This window comes from Danio rerio, chromosome 21, assembly GCF_049306965.1.
Source record: "Danio rerio strain Tuebingen ecotype United States chromosome 21, GRCz12tu, whole genome shotgun sequence".
Classification (NCBI taxonomy): Eukaryota; Metazoa; Chordata; class Actinopteri; order Cypriniformes; family Danionidae; genus Danio; species Danio rerio.
In genome coordinates, this window is record NC_133196.1 from 5,345,212 (window position 1) to 5,364,644 (window position 19,433).

Sequence of the window (19,433 nt, forward strand, 5' to 3'; positions counted from 1 at the left end):
TATGATTCATTTATTTTGAGTAGCTCATTTCAGTTATTTTATATTTTCATGATCAATTATTTATCATTTTAACAGTATTATTATTATCGTTTATATTATATTTTATATATTATGATTATATAAATTCGTTATTTTTGTGAATTCTTTTTAAATGAATAATGCTTCAAATAATAAATTAAAAAGAAAAATATGCAACAAAATGAAGTTATGTATTACCTGAAATCGCCAGTAGGTGGTGGTAGGACACTGTCTTAAGTGAATAAGACATTTATTCAGCAACAAAGCAACTGTTGTATTTATGAATAGGTCAAGGATGAATCGACTCTCACAATTCATTTAAATCATAGATTCATTCTCAAAAAATAACCCACTCTAGCCTAAATAAGGACTGAACCGATGTGAACAGGTAGGAATAATGATCAAATTCTTGTGGATTAAACCTCTTTGTTGACATTAATTGCAGTAGATTTTATTAAGTTACAACAAAAGGTAGGAAATGGTTTTAATTGCGAACTGTACTTGTTTTATGTGTGAACATGCTACATGCTAACACCGTCACAGCATTCCAGTCAACTAATTTAGAGCTACTAACGTTAGTCAACAGTCCCCGCCTTCACTTAGTGAAAAATGCAAGTTAAAAAGAAAAAATAACATAAATAAAATAAACAATTACAAATTAAACCAATGAATATTAAAGTAAGTGTAATTAGATCTAACGTTTATTACTGTATGTCACAGGCTAGTAGCGCTTATTAGCATTTGATGCTAATGCTAACATTGATGCAACTTAATGTAAATATTAATGTTATATTTACGGTACTGTAACTTTAAACTAACTATTGTTTTACTTAAAAGCTTGATCAAACCTTTAACATTAACATCAGTCAGATTAATTGCTATTTGAGTGATTCTGTTAAAATTAACTTACATTTGTTTCTGTCTAGTTAACTTTAGGAACTATACAGGGAGAGGAATTATTTAGTTTAATATTACAGAAACTCGATTTTTATTTTCTATATTTTTCTTAGGCCACAGTTTGAAATGCCATTCTGCAGGCTGAAATGGCATATTTAACACAATTAACCTCGACTTTACTACAAGAAATACAGTCAGGTTTATTTTTTGAGGATAAATGTAAGTTTACTTTAGTAAAACTATGTTTTTGTCTTATTGGCTAAATGGGCTCATGAAAGTGTTTCACATAGAAATAAATAAATAATAATTAATAATAATAATTCCTTACATTTATATAGCACGTTTCCTGCACACTCAAAGTGCTTTACGCATTGGTGGAACATGTTTCCTGAAAGACATTTTGAAATGGAAACGATATTTTTCTTTCCCATTTATTGATGATATTTGGTCAACAATACATTTTTACGCCCAAATCAGGTAGAAGAAATTCATTTCAAAATATTACACAGGTACTACTATCCCTGCAATATATTTAATAATAAATAATAATAATAATAATAATAATAAATTCACAAAAATGTTCTTTTTGTACTTGTAAATTTTCTGATGATTTTTGGAAACAGGTTTCAGGGTTGATTTTTGATTAATTTGGAGATATGCTGTAGAGAGAGGAATCATTAAAAGGCCAGAAGTGAAAATTCTGTTGTTATTTACTCCAAACATGCTTGCGTTCTTGTGATATTTTGAGAAGTCAGTGGTCCTTCACTGATTATAAAAACACACACACGCACACACGCACACACACACACACGCACAAACACACACACACACACACACACACACACACACACACACACACACACACATTTTGAGTCTCTATGCAGTTACATTGACTGTAATTTAAGTTATGAAAGGAAACAATATACTTTTTTTTGTTTTATATTAATTATGACGTATTTAAAGGAAGGCTTTTTGGCAAATAGGCTCATTTTTCAAGTCACTCAGAGTTAAACTGTTGTGTTTGATAATTTTAATCCGTTCAGCTGATCTCTGGGTCTAACAAATAGTCCAAAATCCTTGATTATTACTGCAGAATGAGAGTATAGCAAAGATTATAGAATACACATGACGTGTCACTCGTATACTTTTGACTGGGAAAAGTGAAACAGTCAATAGGCGAATGAAGCCCCGCCTTCTAGTACAGGAGCCAATCAGTGATTGATATATGGCAAATAAAGCCCACCATTTAGTACATGAGCCAATCAGCGATCAGTATAGAATGACAATTCTCCAGGGGAGGGGCTTGGACTAGATGTGAGTTTCTGCAGATATTGTGTGATATGGACATTTATAAATGAAACTAAAAGGACAGTTACTGTTTAATTTTATTGGTTTTTCATAGTATGTAATGTAATCGTAATCTTGGCAAGCAGTTTTGAAGAATTTGATTTACCCATTCAAACAGAATGCCCATGTATACTTCCCGAGAGGCGTATAGGTATAGTTACTAGCCATGTCAAGCTCGAACATAGCAGCTATTCATTTCCATCAGTCTTGGTGCATACTTTAACTACACAAGAGTCAAGTTTTACTTTAAAAACTCTTTGGAATTTTTTGAGCGAGATGCTAATGGTCTAATCTGATTCAAGGATCTATGCTAAGCTAAGCTAAAAGTTCTTCTGTCAGACCCGGAGTTTGTCTGAATGGATTTAAAGAGCCCCTATTATACATTAAAAAGGGTGGGGGGGGGGTCTCCAACAACAGGCTGATGTGCATTCAAGGTCAAAGAACACTTTCATTGTCTTAGAATATGCATTTATTTTTACCAAATTATGGCAGCGACTCTCATATGATTATTTAGCAATTAATTTGTTTCTACACCCCTCCCTAACGCGATGCTAATCTGCGCTGATTGGTCCTATTGTACTCTGTTGTGATTGGTCAACAGCGTTCAGCGTGAGATGGAGAGAAATGGCCACCATGGCTTATCAACAATATTGAAGTAGTCAGAGTGCAGAGTGTATGTGTGAGTATACCTGCCAACACTCACGTTTTTATTTCGGGAGTCTCCTGTAATTTCAGACCCATCTCCCACCACCCTCCCGTTTTGTTATTTATCCCGGAAACTGATGATGGCCATAGCAACGACAAGTGCCAGAGGATTGTGCATTTAAATGCAAACGCATTTAAATCCGTAAACAAAGCGGCATGCGTCACATTTTCATCATGGCATTAGACGTGATATGAGAATATAAAGAGTTAACCAGATTCACTACAAGCGGTTATAAGTAGCAAAAAACAATTAAATACATAATTTGTAGAGAAAACAAAGAGGCAACCATTTTAATTGCACATACTTACACTTGTGAAATAGAGGAAGAAACTGATCCATAAACTGTGTACTGTAAAGTTCCTGTCGAGCTCTGACAAAGTCCCATACGTCAACAGACTTTTCTGATCTAAAGCACTCATCAGAAAAATGACAGGAACACAGCACAAGCCTGGGCTGTAATGTTGAGGTATTTTTGCCAAAATAAACCTCAACCACTGACTCTTCACTGTTTCAGCTTTGAGTAGAGAAAATAACACTAACTTTCCCCTCACACTTCAGAGCACAGCGTCTTCGCAACATGATTCAACTGGCGTCTGCTGCAGTGTCCTTCTTCTTTTTCTTTGCTACTGTGTTTGTGGGCGGGGCTGGTTTTTTTAACATTTTCCCGGGATTGCGCGTGCAACAAATAGGCGGGTCCAGGCCCGGATTAAGAACTCAGGAGCTCCTGGGCACATTATCTTGTAAGGCCCCCTACCTGGCCCTACCTCTAAAGTTGAATTTAAAAAATAATAATAATATAATATTTTTTATTAAAATGAATCTATAATTTGTTGCCCACATATTTAAATAAATGATATATAGTACATATGTATTTACAAAGATTTAACTTATTTTTCAAAGCATTGAATAAAAATACTAATAAAATGAATGTTTTTTTAGTATACTTGTACAAGTTCACTGAAACAGTACTATATATCATTTTTTAAGGGTAGTTTTAATGTAGAGCTTTTACAAACTGATAGAGCATATTGTTTGCATGGCACAGGCTATATCACACAATGCCTCTCCAATAATACACACACTTATTAATGATTTACTGTCTCTCTCTTCCTCTCCCTGTATTCTCTCTACTCTTCTCGTGATGAAGAGTTGGCAAACAGCATAGATCAACTTGATTATAAACCTAAAAGTATCCGAAAATCACACACACTATACCTCTTCTCCTCTCCGGTCTCTCTCCTCTTCGGGGCCTTTCTCTCTCCCTCTCTCTCTCCTTTTTCTATCTGTTTCTCTCACGATGAATCCAGTCCGCGCTGCGCTGCTGTTAGCCTCCTCCGCCTGGTTAATGCTAGCTTACTGATCTAACGTTACCATAACGTCTTCTTCTATACCCTCATCCTCCTGATCATGGGTCTGTTTGAAGAAGGTGTGTATGGAAAATGCCTCAATAAAGATGCCTCCTCTCCTCTTTCTCTCGCGTTTGCTAAATCCACTTGTCCACTCATTTTTGATACATGATAAATACTAACGTTACACTACAGTCCGCTCAGTTAAGTGCGGGTTATTTCAAAACTGATGTTTCCACACTTGACCAATTACAGCATTCTGTTTAGTTAAAGAAAGAAAGACAATTTCAACATAATAATAATAGTTATATGTGATTTTTTTGCTCAGATGAAATACAGTTGTCTGAGCAATATAGTTTTTACAGAGAAGGAGGCACCTTTATTAAGGCTAAACATTATTAAATACCCACGAGGCACTTGACTTTATATCGCATTTGCATTATTTATTAAAAATGTTTCCTTCCTGTTGAAAATAAATATATTTCTAATCTGATATGTAATGGGGAGAAAAAAAGTAGCACAAGTTCAGCAGATGGTGAATTCGAACCGGGTTGATGATCAATCGCGTCAAAAGATGTTGCTGTGCACATTACGAGGTACGCCACTCAGGCTGTGATGCTGCATAGCTCTTTAGACCCACACGGAATCTGCGCGCACAGAATTCCACAGATTTTTCGCAGATTTTTAGCCTATCATTAATTCTGTTTATTTACTTGAGTAAATGTGTAAATCTGAATTTATTCAGTTTTTATTCAGTAATTTATTACTTTTTATTTAATATATTAAGGTGTAAGTTATGATACTCCGCTGGATACTCCCAAAATAATTGCACAGAAATCCGCAGATTTTTACCAAAATTCTCCACAGAAATAGCAAAAAACGTCCGCAGATTCCGTCTGGCCCTGCTCTTTACTCATGTTGTCTCTGTCAATCAAGCATCGATAGGCGGAAAGCATGAATAGCTTATTCCAACTAGGTGCGCTATTTGCAGTTAGCTTAAAAAAACACCCCGAAATTGTCTTTTTCTTCTCCCCCCTCGCAGGGGCCCCAAGTGCGCTCGGGCCACTGGGCCTGTGCCTATAAGGCCCATTGGTTAATCCGGCCCTGAGCGGGGCTTAAGTTCCATTTCCTGGTCACGCCGGCACGGCTTAAGACTCTTTATCAAGATGATTCATTTGAAGCACTGTGAGTCGACTCTTTTATAAATGAATAAACAGTTTTAAACACTGCACACTTGCAGATTTAAGTCTTAGCTGAATAATTCACTTCACTTAGGGCTTTGTTACACAATACATGGAAGGTCATTCTCAAAAACCCATAATAGGGGCTCTGTAAAAAAAAAAAAAAAGAAGAAGAATAAACTGAACTGTCTAACTCGAGGGAATGTAACATGAGCATATTTGCAAGTAGTTGTGTGGTTTACCCAAAAAGGAAACTTCTGTCATCATTTCTGATGAGTTTTTTTTACTCTGTTGAACATAAAAGAAGATATTTTTAATAATGCTGAAAACATGAACATTGACTTCCATAGTAGTTATTTTTCCTGCAATAGAAGTCGATAGCTAGAGGTTTTCAGCATTATTGAAAATGTCTTCTTTTGTGTTTAACAGAAGAAAGAAACTCATAACGAGTTCAAATATGCAGAGGGTGAGTAAATGATGGAATCATTTTTATTTTTACTATTGATTTCACTATTAATTTATGTTATTGAGTTTAATTTAAAAGCCTCACAAAAATACTTTATTCATTCATTCGTTTATTTTCTTTTCGGCTCAGTCCCTTTATTAATCTGGGGTCACCACAGCGGAATGAACCGCCAACTTATCCAGCATATGTTTTTACGCAGCGGATGCCCTCCCAGCTGCAACCCATCTCTGGGAAACATACATACATACTCATTCACACTCATACACTACGGACAATTTAGCCTACTCAATTCACCTGTACCGCATGTCTTTGGACTGTGGGGGAAACCATTGCACTCGGAAAAAACCCACGCATACGCAGTAAGAACATGCAAACTCCACACAGAAATGCCAACTGACTCAGCCGAGGCTCGAACCAGCGACTTTCTTGCTGTGTGGTGACAGCACTACCTACTGCGTCGCCAAATTACTTTATTATTTGATATAAAACTATATATTTTTTATTTATCAAAATAATTTCCAATTATTAAAAAGCCTTTTCAGTGTCAGTTTTCAGCCAAATGCATCTAGAATTTTCAGTTTCAATCAACAAGCTTCATTTCGGTGCTTCCCTAATCTTGCTATAAGAGGGTCTTTTTGCATTGCACAACTCAAAAACAAGGCGGCAAAACATCGAATTATTATAAACATTTTAAATTATAAACATTTAATTACTATAAAAATAGAACCAAACATTTTTCCCCAAATTCTCAAAAAAATTATTAACAAAATTATTGTTATCAGACATTTAAAAAATACTTATTTAACGTGTTAAAGCAACTCAATTCTTAAGTTTATTGGGGGCAACTTGACTGTTTTATGTTCAACTCACTTACATTTATAAAAACAATCAAGTTAACCTAATTCTTTACTTTTTTATCATTTCTATTGTTAAAACATTCTCACATTTCGCAGGGTTGTAAAACCCAACAATGTTTTAACACTACACATATATTTAGAATATTTTTTGTTAATTCGGTTTAATTTCTGAATGTTAAGTAATCAAAAGTGGTAGTTGTAGTTGTTGTTGTTGTTATTAATAATGCTGTTGTCATTTTCACTGACATTATTACTATCATTATTATTATTGTACTATCTATCTATTATATGTTTTATTTAAATCTTTATTATTCTTGCTTCATTTTTTTGAATTGTTGTATATTTTTATGTTCTCTTGTGTATATACTTTGTTTGACTTGTTCACCCAGTTACCTTTACATGCGCGCGCTCAACAGGATTGTTTTTTTCAGCAGGGTGTTTTATGTTGATTTTCTCTATAGAGACTTTTTGGATCACTTGTTTCTATTTTAAGATGACCAGATGGTTTTAGTTTCAGTTGTGTTTGGGAATTGTGACTAATATTACACTCTTTCTTTCAGACACCCCTTTTCTGGCCGCGAGGTTCCCATCTCGAATGGTTCTGGCTTTATAATAAGTAGTGATGACCTGATAGTGACAAATGGCCATGTGGTCGCCAACAAGCGTGGTGTTTGTGTCAAACTGACCAATGTTGAGACTTACAACACCACAGTTCAGGATGTGGACCAGGCTGCAGACATCGCCACCATCAAAATCAATGTTAAGGTACAGATGGAGCTTTGAGGTTGTACTGTTAACATATGTAATCTTTTGGGGATATTTAATTTTTTAATTAGGGATGCACCGATCCTGATACTTGGATTGGATATTGGTTTGGTACTGCATATTTTTACTGCAAATCCCATCTTGCACGTGCTCTATATTCTGTGTAATTTATAAGCAAACAAAAGTCAGAAAGGTAGCTTTTTATAAGACAGTAGAAAGTTGTCTTGTAGGCCTACTGTATCCCAAATGTTTTGAAGCCATTCTATAGTTTAATGTGAAGTGCAGATCAATATTCACATGGTTAAATTCATGTTCAGTTCTGCGCTTCCCTCCGCTGCGCCTGTCAATCATTCTCCGTTTATTTACAATTCAAACTGCGTGTCACGTTCATGACAACATGAAAAACTTTCTCCAACACTATTTGTTCCTGTTAATTTAAATAAATATTAATTTATTATATTACATTATATTAATTTATTATAATATAATATATATTATATTGGTTCATTTCGACTTGAAACGACGAGTTCATTTCTGTTTCTAAATCATGTAGCTGTTAGAACAGCAGATCGCATTCGCAACACTGGAACTGAGTGGGTTATTACCTGCTCTTCACACACAAATAGGCCTACCTGAAATGTAAAACTAGAAAAGGCTCAATAATACATTGGACAGATCCTTAACGCACTGATTTCTTCCCTTTTTACTGCTGTTTTGGATTGGAAGTGTCTGCAGATAACGGAGGACTGCGCGCTGTCTCAGTGATGCATCAAGCACTTCATTCACACACCGGCTGATGTGACGTGTGCCGCTCTGTAAAATTATTCTGTAACATTAAAAGTTTCTGTTTTCTCATCCTTCCGACTGAGTTTATTCTTTCGAGGGGAATACTTTTAGGGTAGTTTGTAAGCCTGGCTCATTGTGGTCAAAGTTGTTGATTAAATTAATAAAAGTGAAACTGACAGGCACAATATAGATTTTAATTAACAGAAAATTATTTAGCCTAGTACCGGCTGCTCTGAAAACTGAATATTTGACTGTAATTTTATTTATATCAATAGTTTATTTAACAGACCAGTTTGTGTTTTGATTAGAGTCAATAGTGGTAGCCTGTTGCAGAGTTCAAAGAAAAATCTTACTATTAAAAAAGGAAACATAAGCTGGACCACATCACCATAGAAACTGTATTATGCTTAAAAAAATGGCACAGTATCAGGATCGGATCTGTATTGGTCGATACTCACAATTTTGGGATCGAAATCGAATCAGTTCCAAAAAGATGGTATCGGTGCATCATTGTTTTTATTGAGTCATAGTTTTATATGGTAAGAACAAGGACTTATTTTATTTCATTATTTACCTTTTTAGTAAAAGGTCTTTCAAAATTGAATCACAGGTCAGAATCAAAATTGTGTCACTGTTAGTACATTAAAAGTGTGAGGTCAATATGATTTTAATGTTTTTTATGGCTCTACATTAACTTTTTTGATCACCAGCCTCTATGGCTAGTAGTTTTTCAACTTTACTAGCCACTCGCCATTTTCACTTTTGTTGTTGGGAAAATATATTTGCAAAATTACTTGATTTAGATGTGTTGTGTATGACTTTGCTCAATGAGCATGAGCTGTAGTGGTTTCATGGTGTTACTTTGTAATTATTTCAGTGCTCAACATTAAGGTTGTACCAATTTTTTCTCTGACCACACTGGAAAATAAATAAATAAATAAATTAATTAATATTTCTTAGCCAAAAATGTTAAATAATTTTAAAATTTTAAAAACTAGCGAAATATATGTTATAATATGCATACACTTTTTATTAAATAAAACTTAAATAACAATTATTGTCATGTAGCCTGTCTAAAACTATGAAAAGTAGTCTGTCCTAGCTCCAAGACCAAGGTCTCAGATCAGCAGTTAACTATACATTAAAGTTAATCTATTAAATCAATATTACTTTAAAGAATGATAATTAAACCATATTAACAAAAAGAAAGCAGGTGAAAAACATACCGTGTGCAATAATAAAAGGATGATCAAACGCACACAGTTAACGTTAGGCCCATTAATAATCTGTTCAAAGATTGTTTAAAGCTAAAGCTGAAACCGCTGCTGCATACATAAAATACCTTCTTTTTTTTTATCTCGAGCTCTTGAAAATGGTGGATGTGTATCGCTTTTTGTGAAGTCTATTTCAAACAGAACCGATCGCAGCATTGTGTTTCCAGTCAAGGTTGCTTCACGCAAGGCAATGGGATCGTGCACGCTTTGTAAAACTTGTGCGCATCACATAACATTCTGTATTCATCTGCTTTCTTTTGCTTGCGTGAACAGTTGTTTTTGTCAGTCGGGCTGCTTCTCATTTCTAGAGGTTCATCCTTATTGTTGAACCCTGCTTTTAAAAAAAATACAATTTAAAAATGATTTTCGACCAGCCAAAGTGGCTAGTGGGAGTGGCTTTCTAATCCGCCACAGCCGAAGTCTACCTGCGGTTGGTGGGTGTTAATGTCAAGCCCTGGTGTTAACCCATTAATCTGTTTATACTGTATTTAGGCTACATACACACTGTAATATTTCAGGAGGAACGGCAGCATACAAATATGGAAATAAACTCGAAATTGTGATAACCTTAGTGACATTTGGTTTTGTATCCTCAGATTTTTAAACGCAGTAATATTACAGCAACTACAGAATATTATAGTCAACAATTTTAGGTAAACCAACAGTAACAGAGGAGGCTTTTATGTTTGGAAGGCCATTTTTGCAATTGATTTTTCTCAGTTTTCTTTTACCACAGTTCTAGTACATGGCCATATAGTCTGACATAGTGTCATTGTGTTCTCTGTCTTGTCCCAGAATCCTCTACCAACAATGCGTCTTGGCAAGTCATCTGATGTGCGTCAAGGTGAATTTGTGGTTGCCATGGGGAGCCCCTTTTCTATTAAAAACACCATCACATCTGGAATCGTCAGCTCTGCTCAAAGAGGCAGTAAAGAACTGGGTCTCTCCAACTCCAACATGGACTACATCCAGACGGACGCTACCATAGATGTAAGAGCACTGGAAACTGGGTGGTGTTGCATGCAAAAAAATGTATGTCATCATTTAATGAATTGCATTCCATCACTCAATCACAATTCTGCTTTACAGTTTTGAAATTCAGGAGGGCCTCTCATAAACCTGGTGAGTCGCTGACATTTACTCAAAAAACTGCTTCTGCCTTTTGGTTTAAAGGGTCCAAAAACACCAAAACACATTTTTGAGATGTCAATAGTCATATATATGTTCCACGCTGCTAAAAACACTATTAGGATACATATATTTCACAATAAAAGAGAAAATTGGTTGTTTTTGCGTTATTTCGAACAAATTCGTTCTTCCGGTTTGAAAAGAAATTTTGAAGCTACGTCAAGGCCACGAGCTCCTTGTGTAAATTCCAGCATGGAGACTGGCTGTCTGTACCGGCGGGTACAATGTGACGTCTTTGAGCTTTCATCATTAATTCAAGAGAAAGACGAACCAATCAGTCCTGTCTCTACGGATTTGGTAAGTAAGCAATTGGTGTTCGTTGTTATTCAGATGGCGAAGTAGGCCATTAAAACTACACTCTTCTAGCAGTTCCTCGGATCCAATATGTCGTTTGTCGTGGGGGGCACGCATGAAATGTTCTTGAATGAAAATGAAAGTGCCAAACTGCAGTTAAAGTCGACAAATTAAGAATGAAACTCCCCAAAATTACATGACACTCCGGAGGAAACGTGGATAGCGTGGTGACACAATGACGTTAATCGTATTATGTGCTTTAACATGTAAAACGGGATCATGAAAGGAACATTCAAAAAGCAACTCATGTAAACACCTTAGTCATATTGTTGTTTTGATCAGATTAAGGCAAATAGTTAGATTACTGATGTCCACAAAATCATTACTTTATCTGTTAAACCGACAAGTGAAACACAAACTACTCTCCTGTCTTCATTTGGAATAAAACTTCCAATTAACTCAACACAAGCAAAGACAATTGTAGGCATAATAGTAGGAGTATTAGAGTAGGAGTATTTATAGCCACAGACATGCAACCTTTTTCAGGGGTAGAAAACTCTGGTTTTAGGCATTTAATTAGTGTGCTAGAACCACACTACGAAATCCCAAGTAGAACGTATCTCACAGCTACGGTGGTACCCTCCTTGTACAATAATGTGAAGGAGAAAGTTATTAGTGCACATTTAGTAGTTGACTACAGATTGCTGAACCTTCAGAGCAACACAGAGCTTCATGACTGCCATTTTAAGAACGTGAATTGTTTTCAAATGTTCATCAATATTGTATTGTACTGGCCATACTCAAGCCTTATGTAATAAACTGATGTATCATGTTTGTACTCTTCAGGATGGTGAGGTCATCGGCATTAATACCATGAAAGTGACAGCAGGGATTTCCTTCGCTATTCCCTCAGACAGAGTCCGTCTCTTCCTTGACCGATCTGCAGACAAACAGAGTAAGAATGACCTCACAGCTGCTTGCTTTTGTCTGTGACAGCATTTTTTTTCACTGACAGATGGTTATTGGGTCTTTTTTTCAGAGTCTTGGTTTGGAGAATCGGGATGGAAAAGGCGTTACATTGGAGTGATGATGTTGACTTTGACCCCCAGGTGCCAAACACTTTTATTACAATTTTACAGGAGAGCAAAATTCATACATTATGGAATCTGCAGACTTTTGTTATATACCACTAGATTTGGCTCTTAGAAATTCAAGTGCTGGAATACCTGGAAAATTGGCTTGTTCTGTTGAAAAGTGCTTAATTTATCAAGGAGAATTTGTTTGCAATTTTCACGCCCGAAAAATAAAAATGTTTGTGAATTTTTGTGACAATTTAATGCAAAAATACCCGCACAATCTACCGTGATTCCGACGCAGTGATTTAAATGATATGAGAAGTGGCCAATCACAGTCAACCTTGTTTAGATTTACATTGAACGTAAGGGCGGGACAAAGGCCTTTCTGTGTTGCAGTGACAGAAAAAAACAACTTAAAAACAAATGTTTTAATGGAAAAATGCTTTTGGGATGTTTTCACTATATGTTATTAGCAAGAGTAATTAAACCACGGACATACTTCCTGCCATTTCAACGATCTTCACACACATTTTGCTCTCTTCTCTCCGCTCTCTTCTTCTGACTTGTCTGTCACTCCTCTGAATGTTGGCGTGGGAATGCAGGTATTGCGCAATTACTCATTTCTGCATACGTCGTGAGCGCTTTATTTTAACATGAGAGCGCAGTCATGTACATTAATCATAAAAACAGATATGCGAGCTCTTAAATAGGCTTTTTCAAATTAACTGCAAGTCCTCTCATCATCTCGTGTATGTGATTAGACTGTATACAATCACTATCTCTTCAATATTAAAGTAGAAATTATTTATCTTTGCTCCTTGACTAAATTTAGTATTTAGAGTACAGACTTTTTATTTGGCTGTATCGTCAAGTGAAACTTACTTTGAGCAAAGTTGGAACTTTTTATATTTTTTTAAGACAAAAGAATTATGCTAGAAATGTTTCTGTTTGGGGTATTTGTGGGATTTATACATTATAGCTGTATTCTGATCTGTCTTAAAGCATCACTGAATTGTACAGGCATTACAGGTCAAAGCAATCTGCTGTTACATTTATCATAATAAACAATAAGACTCTTCAAACACTGCTTTGAAAAATGCAGTGTTGTCATAATTCAAATACCTAGAGTTAAACAACATTTGCTTTATTATTTTATTACTGACAGTGTAGTAGTCTTTCTTGTAAAATTATTTCAGTTTAAGATCAAGTGTAAAATAATATTTCCATGTGCTGTACAGCTATTTAAGAAACAAATTTGCCATATTGTAAAGACAAGAATGAGCAAATAAGAAAAATTATGTAAAATATGTAAATAAAAGGCTAAATTTAAATATTTTTATCATATACTTTAATTAAACCTTTCAAAACTTGAAAATATTGTTTAAAAAATGGACATAAAGTGTCTCTGGCCTCATAGAGTGTGGGGTTGTTTTGCCAGTACTAATGAAAAAGATTAATTGTCATGGAAGGAAAAATCGACCATACTTCCTTTGTTAGTGCACATTTTTATATATGTAGCTTTGTGATTCAAGCAATTAAAGCATTCAAATAAATTTATCATAATTTCTTTTAAAAAGAGCCAAAATGAAAATCTGAGTTTTTTTCCCCCAAAAAATATCTAACTAGTACTCTGAGTAGTTTTTAAAATAGTACTTTGTACTTTTACCCAATGTTAGTATTATTTACTAAAACTTGTATTATTTTAGCAGTGTAATAGTATAAAAAAACATTTTTACAAGCATATTTAGTGCAGGTTTAATATATTATTAATACACAATTGATTAATTAATTTTATTATTATTATGATCATTAATGGTTTTTATTTGTATATTTATATAAATTCCTATGCAGTGTTTTAATACGATGCGTGTCAGTGTTGAAAATAAAAATAGGTGCTGGAAAAAAGTGCTCAAAAGTCCTTGATTTTCATTAGGCTGTGCCTTTATGAGCCCTGTAAAATTCAAGATATTTAAGGTTTTAGTTTTGTATACATAATGTAGAGTTGAGCAATATCATATATTTTTATTTTTTTGTCCCAAATGACATGAGTTCAATTGTGGTATTGATTTGAACAGTTCTGTAAATAATTAAAGGTGCAGTAGGGGATCTGCCAAAATGCTAACCGCTTAGCCTATTATCTTTGGACCGCGGGGAGGGACTGTGATTCAAAGCCACACGGCCTGAAATCTGCATTTGCTGACAGTTTGAGCTACTTATCTGAATTACGGGAGATGTCGACCCGACAATATTTAATTGGATGAACATTTTTTAGTTGCTTTACCCATAATATAAAATACATAAAAACACATTTAGATCATTTACTTTAATCATTACTATTGGACTGTGAAGAGACTTTCAACCAGCACAACTAAAATGTTTCTGAGGACAATCACCTACTGCACCTTTAATTCAATGCATTGCAAATTAACAGCATTTCCTTTGTCACACTCTATGCGACTGAAGTAGTATGAATGTTTTGTTGAGGTGTTTTTGGTTGAAGCGAATGTAATATTGATTGTTATGCTGATCTATCTATCAAACTATCAGTCTATCTATCTATGAATCTATCTATCTATCTTATCTATTTATCAATCAATCCTTAAACTGTAAACATTCCGCTGAAGTGAGTCTTTTATTATCTTTAAATTCTCTTTTTCCCATCCTCAGTATAATCGAAGAGCTAAGGATGCGAGACCTGTCCTTCCCTGATGTTTCTCATGGAGTTCTCATCCACCGTGTGATTGTAGGATCTCCAGCCAACAGGTGTGCTGCTCTCTGAACATGATGTTATCAGCTGTTGATTAAGGCATCCTATTGATGATGTCATTTCCTGTTTTCTGTTTTGCAGAGCTGGAATGAAGCCAGGAGATGTTATTATTGAGATCAACGGGGTAAAGGTGAACACGTTGGAGGAGATATATAATGCTGTGAGGACCAGCGAAAGCTTAAATGTGGTGGTCCGCCGGGGGGCCGACCTGCTCATGCTGCACATGACCCCAGAGTCCACAGAGTGACATCAAGTCAAGTATTTAGTAAGATTAAGAAATGGTGAGTAATGAGAAGCTGTCATAGTTGGAGATGTTGTAAGAAAGGAATCATTTAAAGAGTTTTAGCAAACGCTGGACATTCGTGTAGTAAACGTGTTTCTGGAAGCGTATGAAATAATGTGGATGATTCAGACTTCTGTACACTGGATAAACCTCAGTGTGTCTGCGCAAACTACACTATCAGTATTGATTTGAAGGAATATCACTGAATATTTTGTTTAGGATTGTCATGATGGCAACAAACACTCAAAGACCTTAATAAAACTGGGTGCTCTTATTGTGAAAATGCTGATGTTTTGTATTGAGTCTCACATTCTCATGTTACGACGTTTGTATTTTAATACATTTTTCTGAACAGCTCTGATTTCACAATAAACCATTGGAATATTTATGGATGATTTGCTGATGTCGCAGTGACTGATATGTTTAGGTTTTGGGTCAGCGCTGTACAGCATTCTGAAAAAGTGTATTTCTAAAAGTGCGCCGTAATGACGCCAGTGTCAACTGCAGTGTGTGTTGGAAAGGACTGGATGCTGTTCAAACCTCATGCCAAGTTTTTGTCACCCCAAACAAAACCATTTTAAATCCACACAATCTGACAACACTGGGGCTAGATCACAATATAAGCCACAACACAAGTGAGTTCAATAAAATATATCTTTATTACAGACATGTACAAAAATCAAATATACAAAACATTCTGCTAATGTGACTCAGAACTCCAGCATGGACCAGTCGTGGTAAGGCATCTCTTCTAGAGGAATTCTGCACTCTGGATTCTCATGCAGACAAGCCCTCATCATATCACAGCATTCTGTGAAGAAGAAATGGAGAGGTGAGGTTATTGTTATTATTATTATTATTATTATACCGTTTTTGCTTAATTGTTCTTTGATGAACATCTCACCTTGAGAGAGGGTAAATTTGGACCAGTCATGTTGGAGGTAGTACAGGTCATACGCTGATGGGAATTCTCCATGGAGCATTGTGAACAGAAGAACCCCAAGAGAATAGACCGTCGCTGGTTTGGCCCGGTAGCATCCTTTTTCATAAAACTCTGGCGGGATGTACGCTTCTGTGCCTGAAGGAGAGACGTTTAGTTTAGCATCATGTTGAATATATATACCAGATGGGTTTCAGCTGTGCTAATTAACCAGCTTTCAATACGTATATTAAAAATGCTTATGCACATTCATAACTAGTGTTGTCAAAAGTATCAACTACCAATCGATACCGACACTCATCACAGTCATATTTGCTGAGCATGTGAACACCAATGGCCAATCAGTGGTGTTTAACAGCGCTCAAATTGACTTGTTAAATGTCAGAATCGATTGGTACCGAAGTCGATACTTTTGACCACACTATTCAAAACACCTACCAGAGAAGAGACTGTAGGCTGATTCCATCATGAAGTCTCCACACCCGAAGTCGATCAGCTTGACTTCCAGTGTGTCGGGGTTCACCAGCAGGTTTTGAAGCTTAATGTCCCGGTGGAACACCCCGCGGTAACAGCACACGTTGGCCGCATAAACAGCTTGCCTCATGATGGTATGTGCTGTTTTCTCACTGAGGACTCCTCCGCTGACTTCAAGGAATGCCTCCAGGTCCATGCTTGGACTAGGCCGCTCCATCACCATGACATAATGGTTTTCAAAGACCTGCCAGTCCAGGAGCTTAATAATGTTCGCACACCTGGAGCCACCGCTGGCCATGTTTGCCAAGGTGATCTCTAGAGGAAGTGGCTGGTCACATGACTGAAAACAAAATAATAATGTTGGTTTTCAAACAAGGGTTTCTGACCACAGCCTGTGGTCTATAATAAATATAAGACTTTATAAACTGAACACAGCGAACAGAAAGTGTAGTCTACTCACAGAGCTGACATCTTGCATATTTGGGGTCTTCTGGACAAATTTAACTGCCACCTGTTTAAAGGAACAAGCCAACAATTAACATGTGCACGGAGATCATTTCATTCAGTCATAAATCCTGAACAGAGGATTCATTCGTCAGCAGAAATGTCCAAACAATGAAAGCTCTGATGATGTTCTTTAAACAGGGAACTTCATCAGAGGATTTGAGTCTACAAAAACGAATACCTGCAGACCATCCTGTATGCGAATCCCCTCATACACGGAGCCGAAACCTCCTTCACCAAGCTGCTTTCCGAGTTTGTAGCGGCAGCTGATGTCATCTGTTAAAAATGAAGAAAATGTCATTAAATTATAAACCAAATAAAAACACAAACAGTTGAAGTCAGAATTATTGTCAGATTTCAGAACATGATAGTTTTAATAACTCATTTCTAATAACTGATGTCTTTTATCTTTGTCGTGATGACAGTACATCATATTTACTGGATATTTTCAAGATACCAGTGTTCAGCTTAAAGTTCTGAATACTTAAACTTTATTGCTCTGCATCATTTGGGAAATATTTAAAAAATATGAATAAAAAATCACAGAAGAGCGAATAATTTTGACTTCAACTGTATAATTTTACAAAGTTTGATGAGCCTAAACAAATGTTCTGAACTCCAGCAATAAACTTACTATTGTCCAAGCAGGTCCCATCATCTGCTGTAGACTTCACAGCAGAGTCCTCTTGTGAGACCTGATCCGGTGAAGGGTTCGAGTTTTCATCCAGGGCAGAGTCACAGATGTCATCTGTTATGAGCTGCTGGCTCACTGGAAGTTCATTGTCCTCATCGGATGGTGAACTTGGAGGACTATCAAGCTCTTGCTCCAGGCTGTCCTCGCTGAGGGAGGATTCATTGTCTTCTGGGAAGTGAAGCTCTGCAGAGTCGTTCTCAATGACCACTGCAGAGTCAAAGCTGTTCACTTCAGGTTTAAAGTCCAAATCTTCGTCTGCTGGATCATCAAGAGCTGGAGGTTGGAGAACTTCCAGCTCCAGGTTGCTCACAGCAGTGCAGAAGAATTTAGAGCTACTGATGGGCTCTGCGTGAAGTTCGTGGATCTCCTGCACACATAGCTGATCTAAAGAGAGGAAGGAACATCATTAATATGACTCTACAACTCTTTTTGACAAGATATTTGAACAGTTCATTTGCAGAAACATTACTCAATGTGTTTTTATTGATGATCTTCAAGGTTTTTCTGCATTGAATTAGCAAACAAGTAAACTATATATCTAAAGGCAAAGCTCACTGAAATAAAAAATCCTAATACAAATAATTCTTATTTTTTCTGTTTTTTACACAAAACTACAAATTCTGAAGAAAATTCCTGAAATCAGCAGCCATTAACCTTCATTGTAGGAACACAAAATACTGTGGAAGTCAATGGCTGAAAGCACCTCAAACAGGTTTAAGGAGTAAATTATGACAGAATTGTCTTGTTTATGTGAACTGTGGCTTTAAGAAACTATCTTTCTAAAATGTCTTCCAGTTAATGTTCATTTCTGTTCTTTAAACACTTATGTGATGTGTTTGGTGTGTTTAACAGTATGCTTTAGTAATTAAAAGTGCTGATAAATCTATTTTACCAACAACAGTAGCTCTTCTTCTGGAAACACAGGCGAAGAAGATGGGAGACAATTTGAATTTCCTCTTTTTCTGTCTCCCTGCCTGTTTTCCTGCAGCGACGGCCGGGTCATCGGTCATCAGATGACGGTGATTCTCTGTCGTGCTGCCGGTGGGTTCGAGTGGCTCACACGGTTGTTCGTTCGCACACTTAACACCAAACGCTTTCTTCAGACGGTTAATCAGTTTTGAAAATGCCATTTTATCACTGTACTGTTGAATCGCAGAAAGTACTGAACTACTAGACATCCAAAGAAGCTAATGAGAGTTTCTGCTACGTCAAAAAGCTTTATACTGTCACCGATGATGTCAGAGTTCCACAATTCCATTTGGTATTACGTAGAGACTTTTTAAAACACAACAAACTTCTAATGAAAGCCCGCGCTAGACTGACTGGCTCATTCGCCTTAATGTGCTCACACAGCCACCTGATTATATACACATTTTTTCAAATTATTAATTAAATTAATTTTGCACTTAGGCCTATGTATTTTTTCTGTCATGCACAACTTTTTCTGCGTTTTACTTTTTATTACAATTATTGCCATGTTTATATATATATTTATACGTGTGTGTGTGTGTGTGTGCGTGCGTGCGTGCGTGTGTGTGTGTGTGTGTGTGTGTGTGTGATCCATTTATTT

The 19,433-nt window shown here is 36.1% G+C and overlaps 1 protein-coding gene and 1 pseudogene across 1 annotated transcript; one reads left to right on the forward strand and one right to left on the reverse strand.

Annotated features, from left to right (window-relative positions):
* Positions 1 to 289: 289 nt before the first annotated feature.
* Positions 290 to 18,442, forward strand: LOC799834 (serine protease HTRA2, mitochondrial-like; annotated as a pseudogene).
* LOC141379960 (serine/threonine-protein kinase pim-2-like) lies at positions 15,888 to 19,183 on the reverse strand. Its single transcript, XM_073935733.1, has 7 exons — positions 18,756 to 19,183; positions 17,804 to 18,247; positions 17,351 to 17,445; positions 17,126 to 17,176; positions 16,630 to 17,005; positions 16,156 to 16,329; positions 15,888 to 16,062 (listed from the first exon to the last, which is right to left on the reverse strand). The coding sequence occupies exons 1-7, from the start codon at positions 19,039 to 19,041 to the stop codon at positions 15,962 to 15,964; spliced, it is 1,527 nt and encodes a 508-aa protein (XP_073791834.1). The 5' UTR covers positions 19,042 to 19,183; the 3' UTR covers positions 15,888 to 15,961.
* Positions 19,184 to 19,433: the final 250 nt, after the last annotated feature.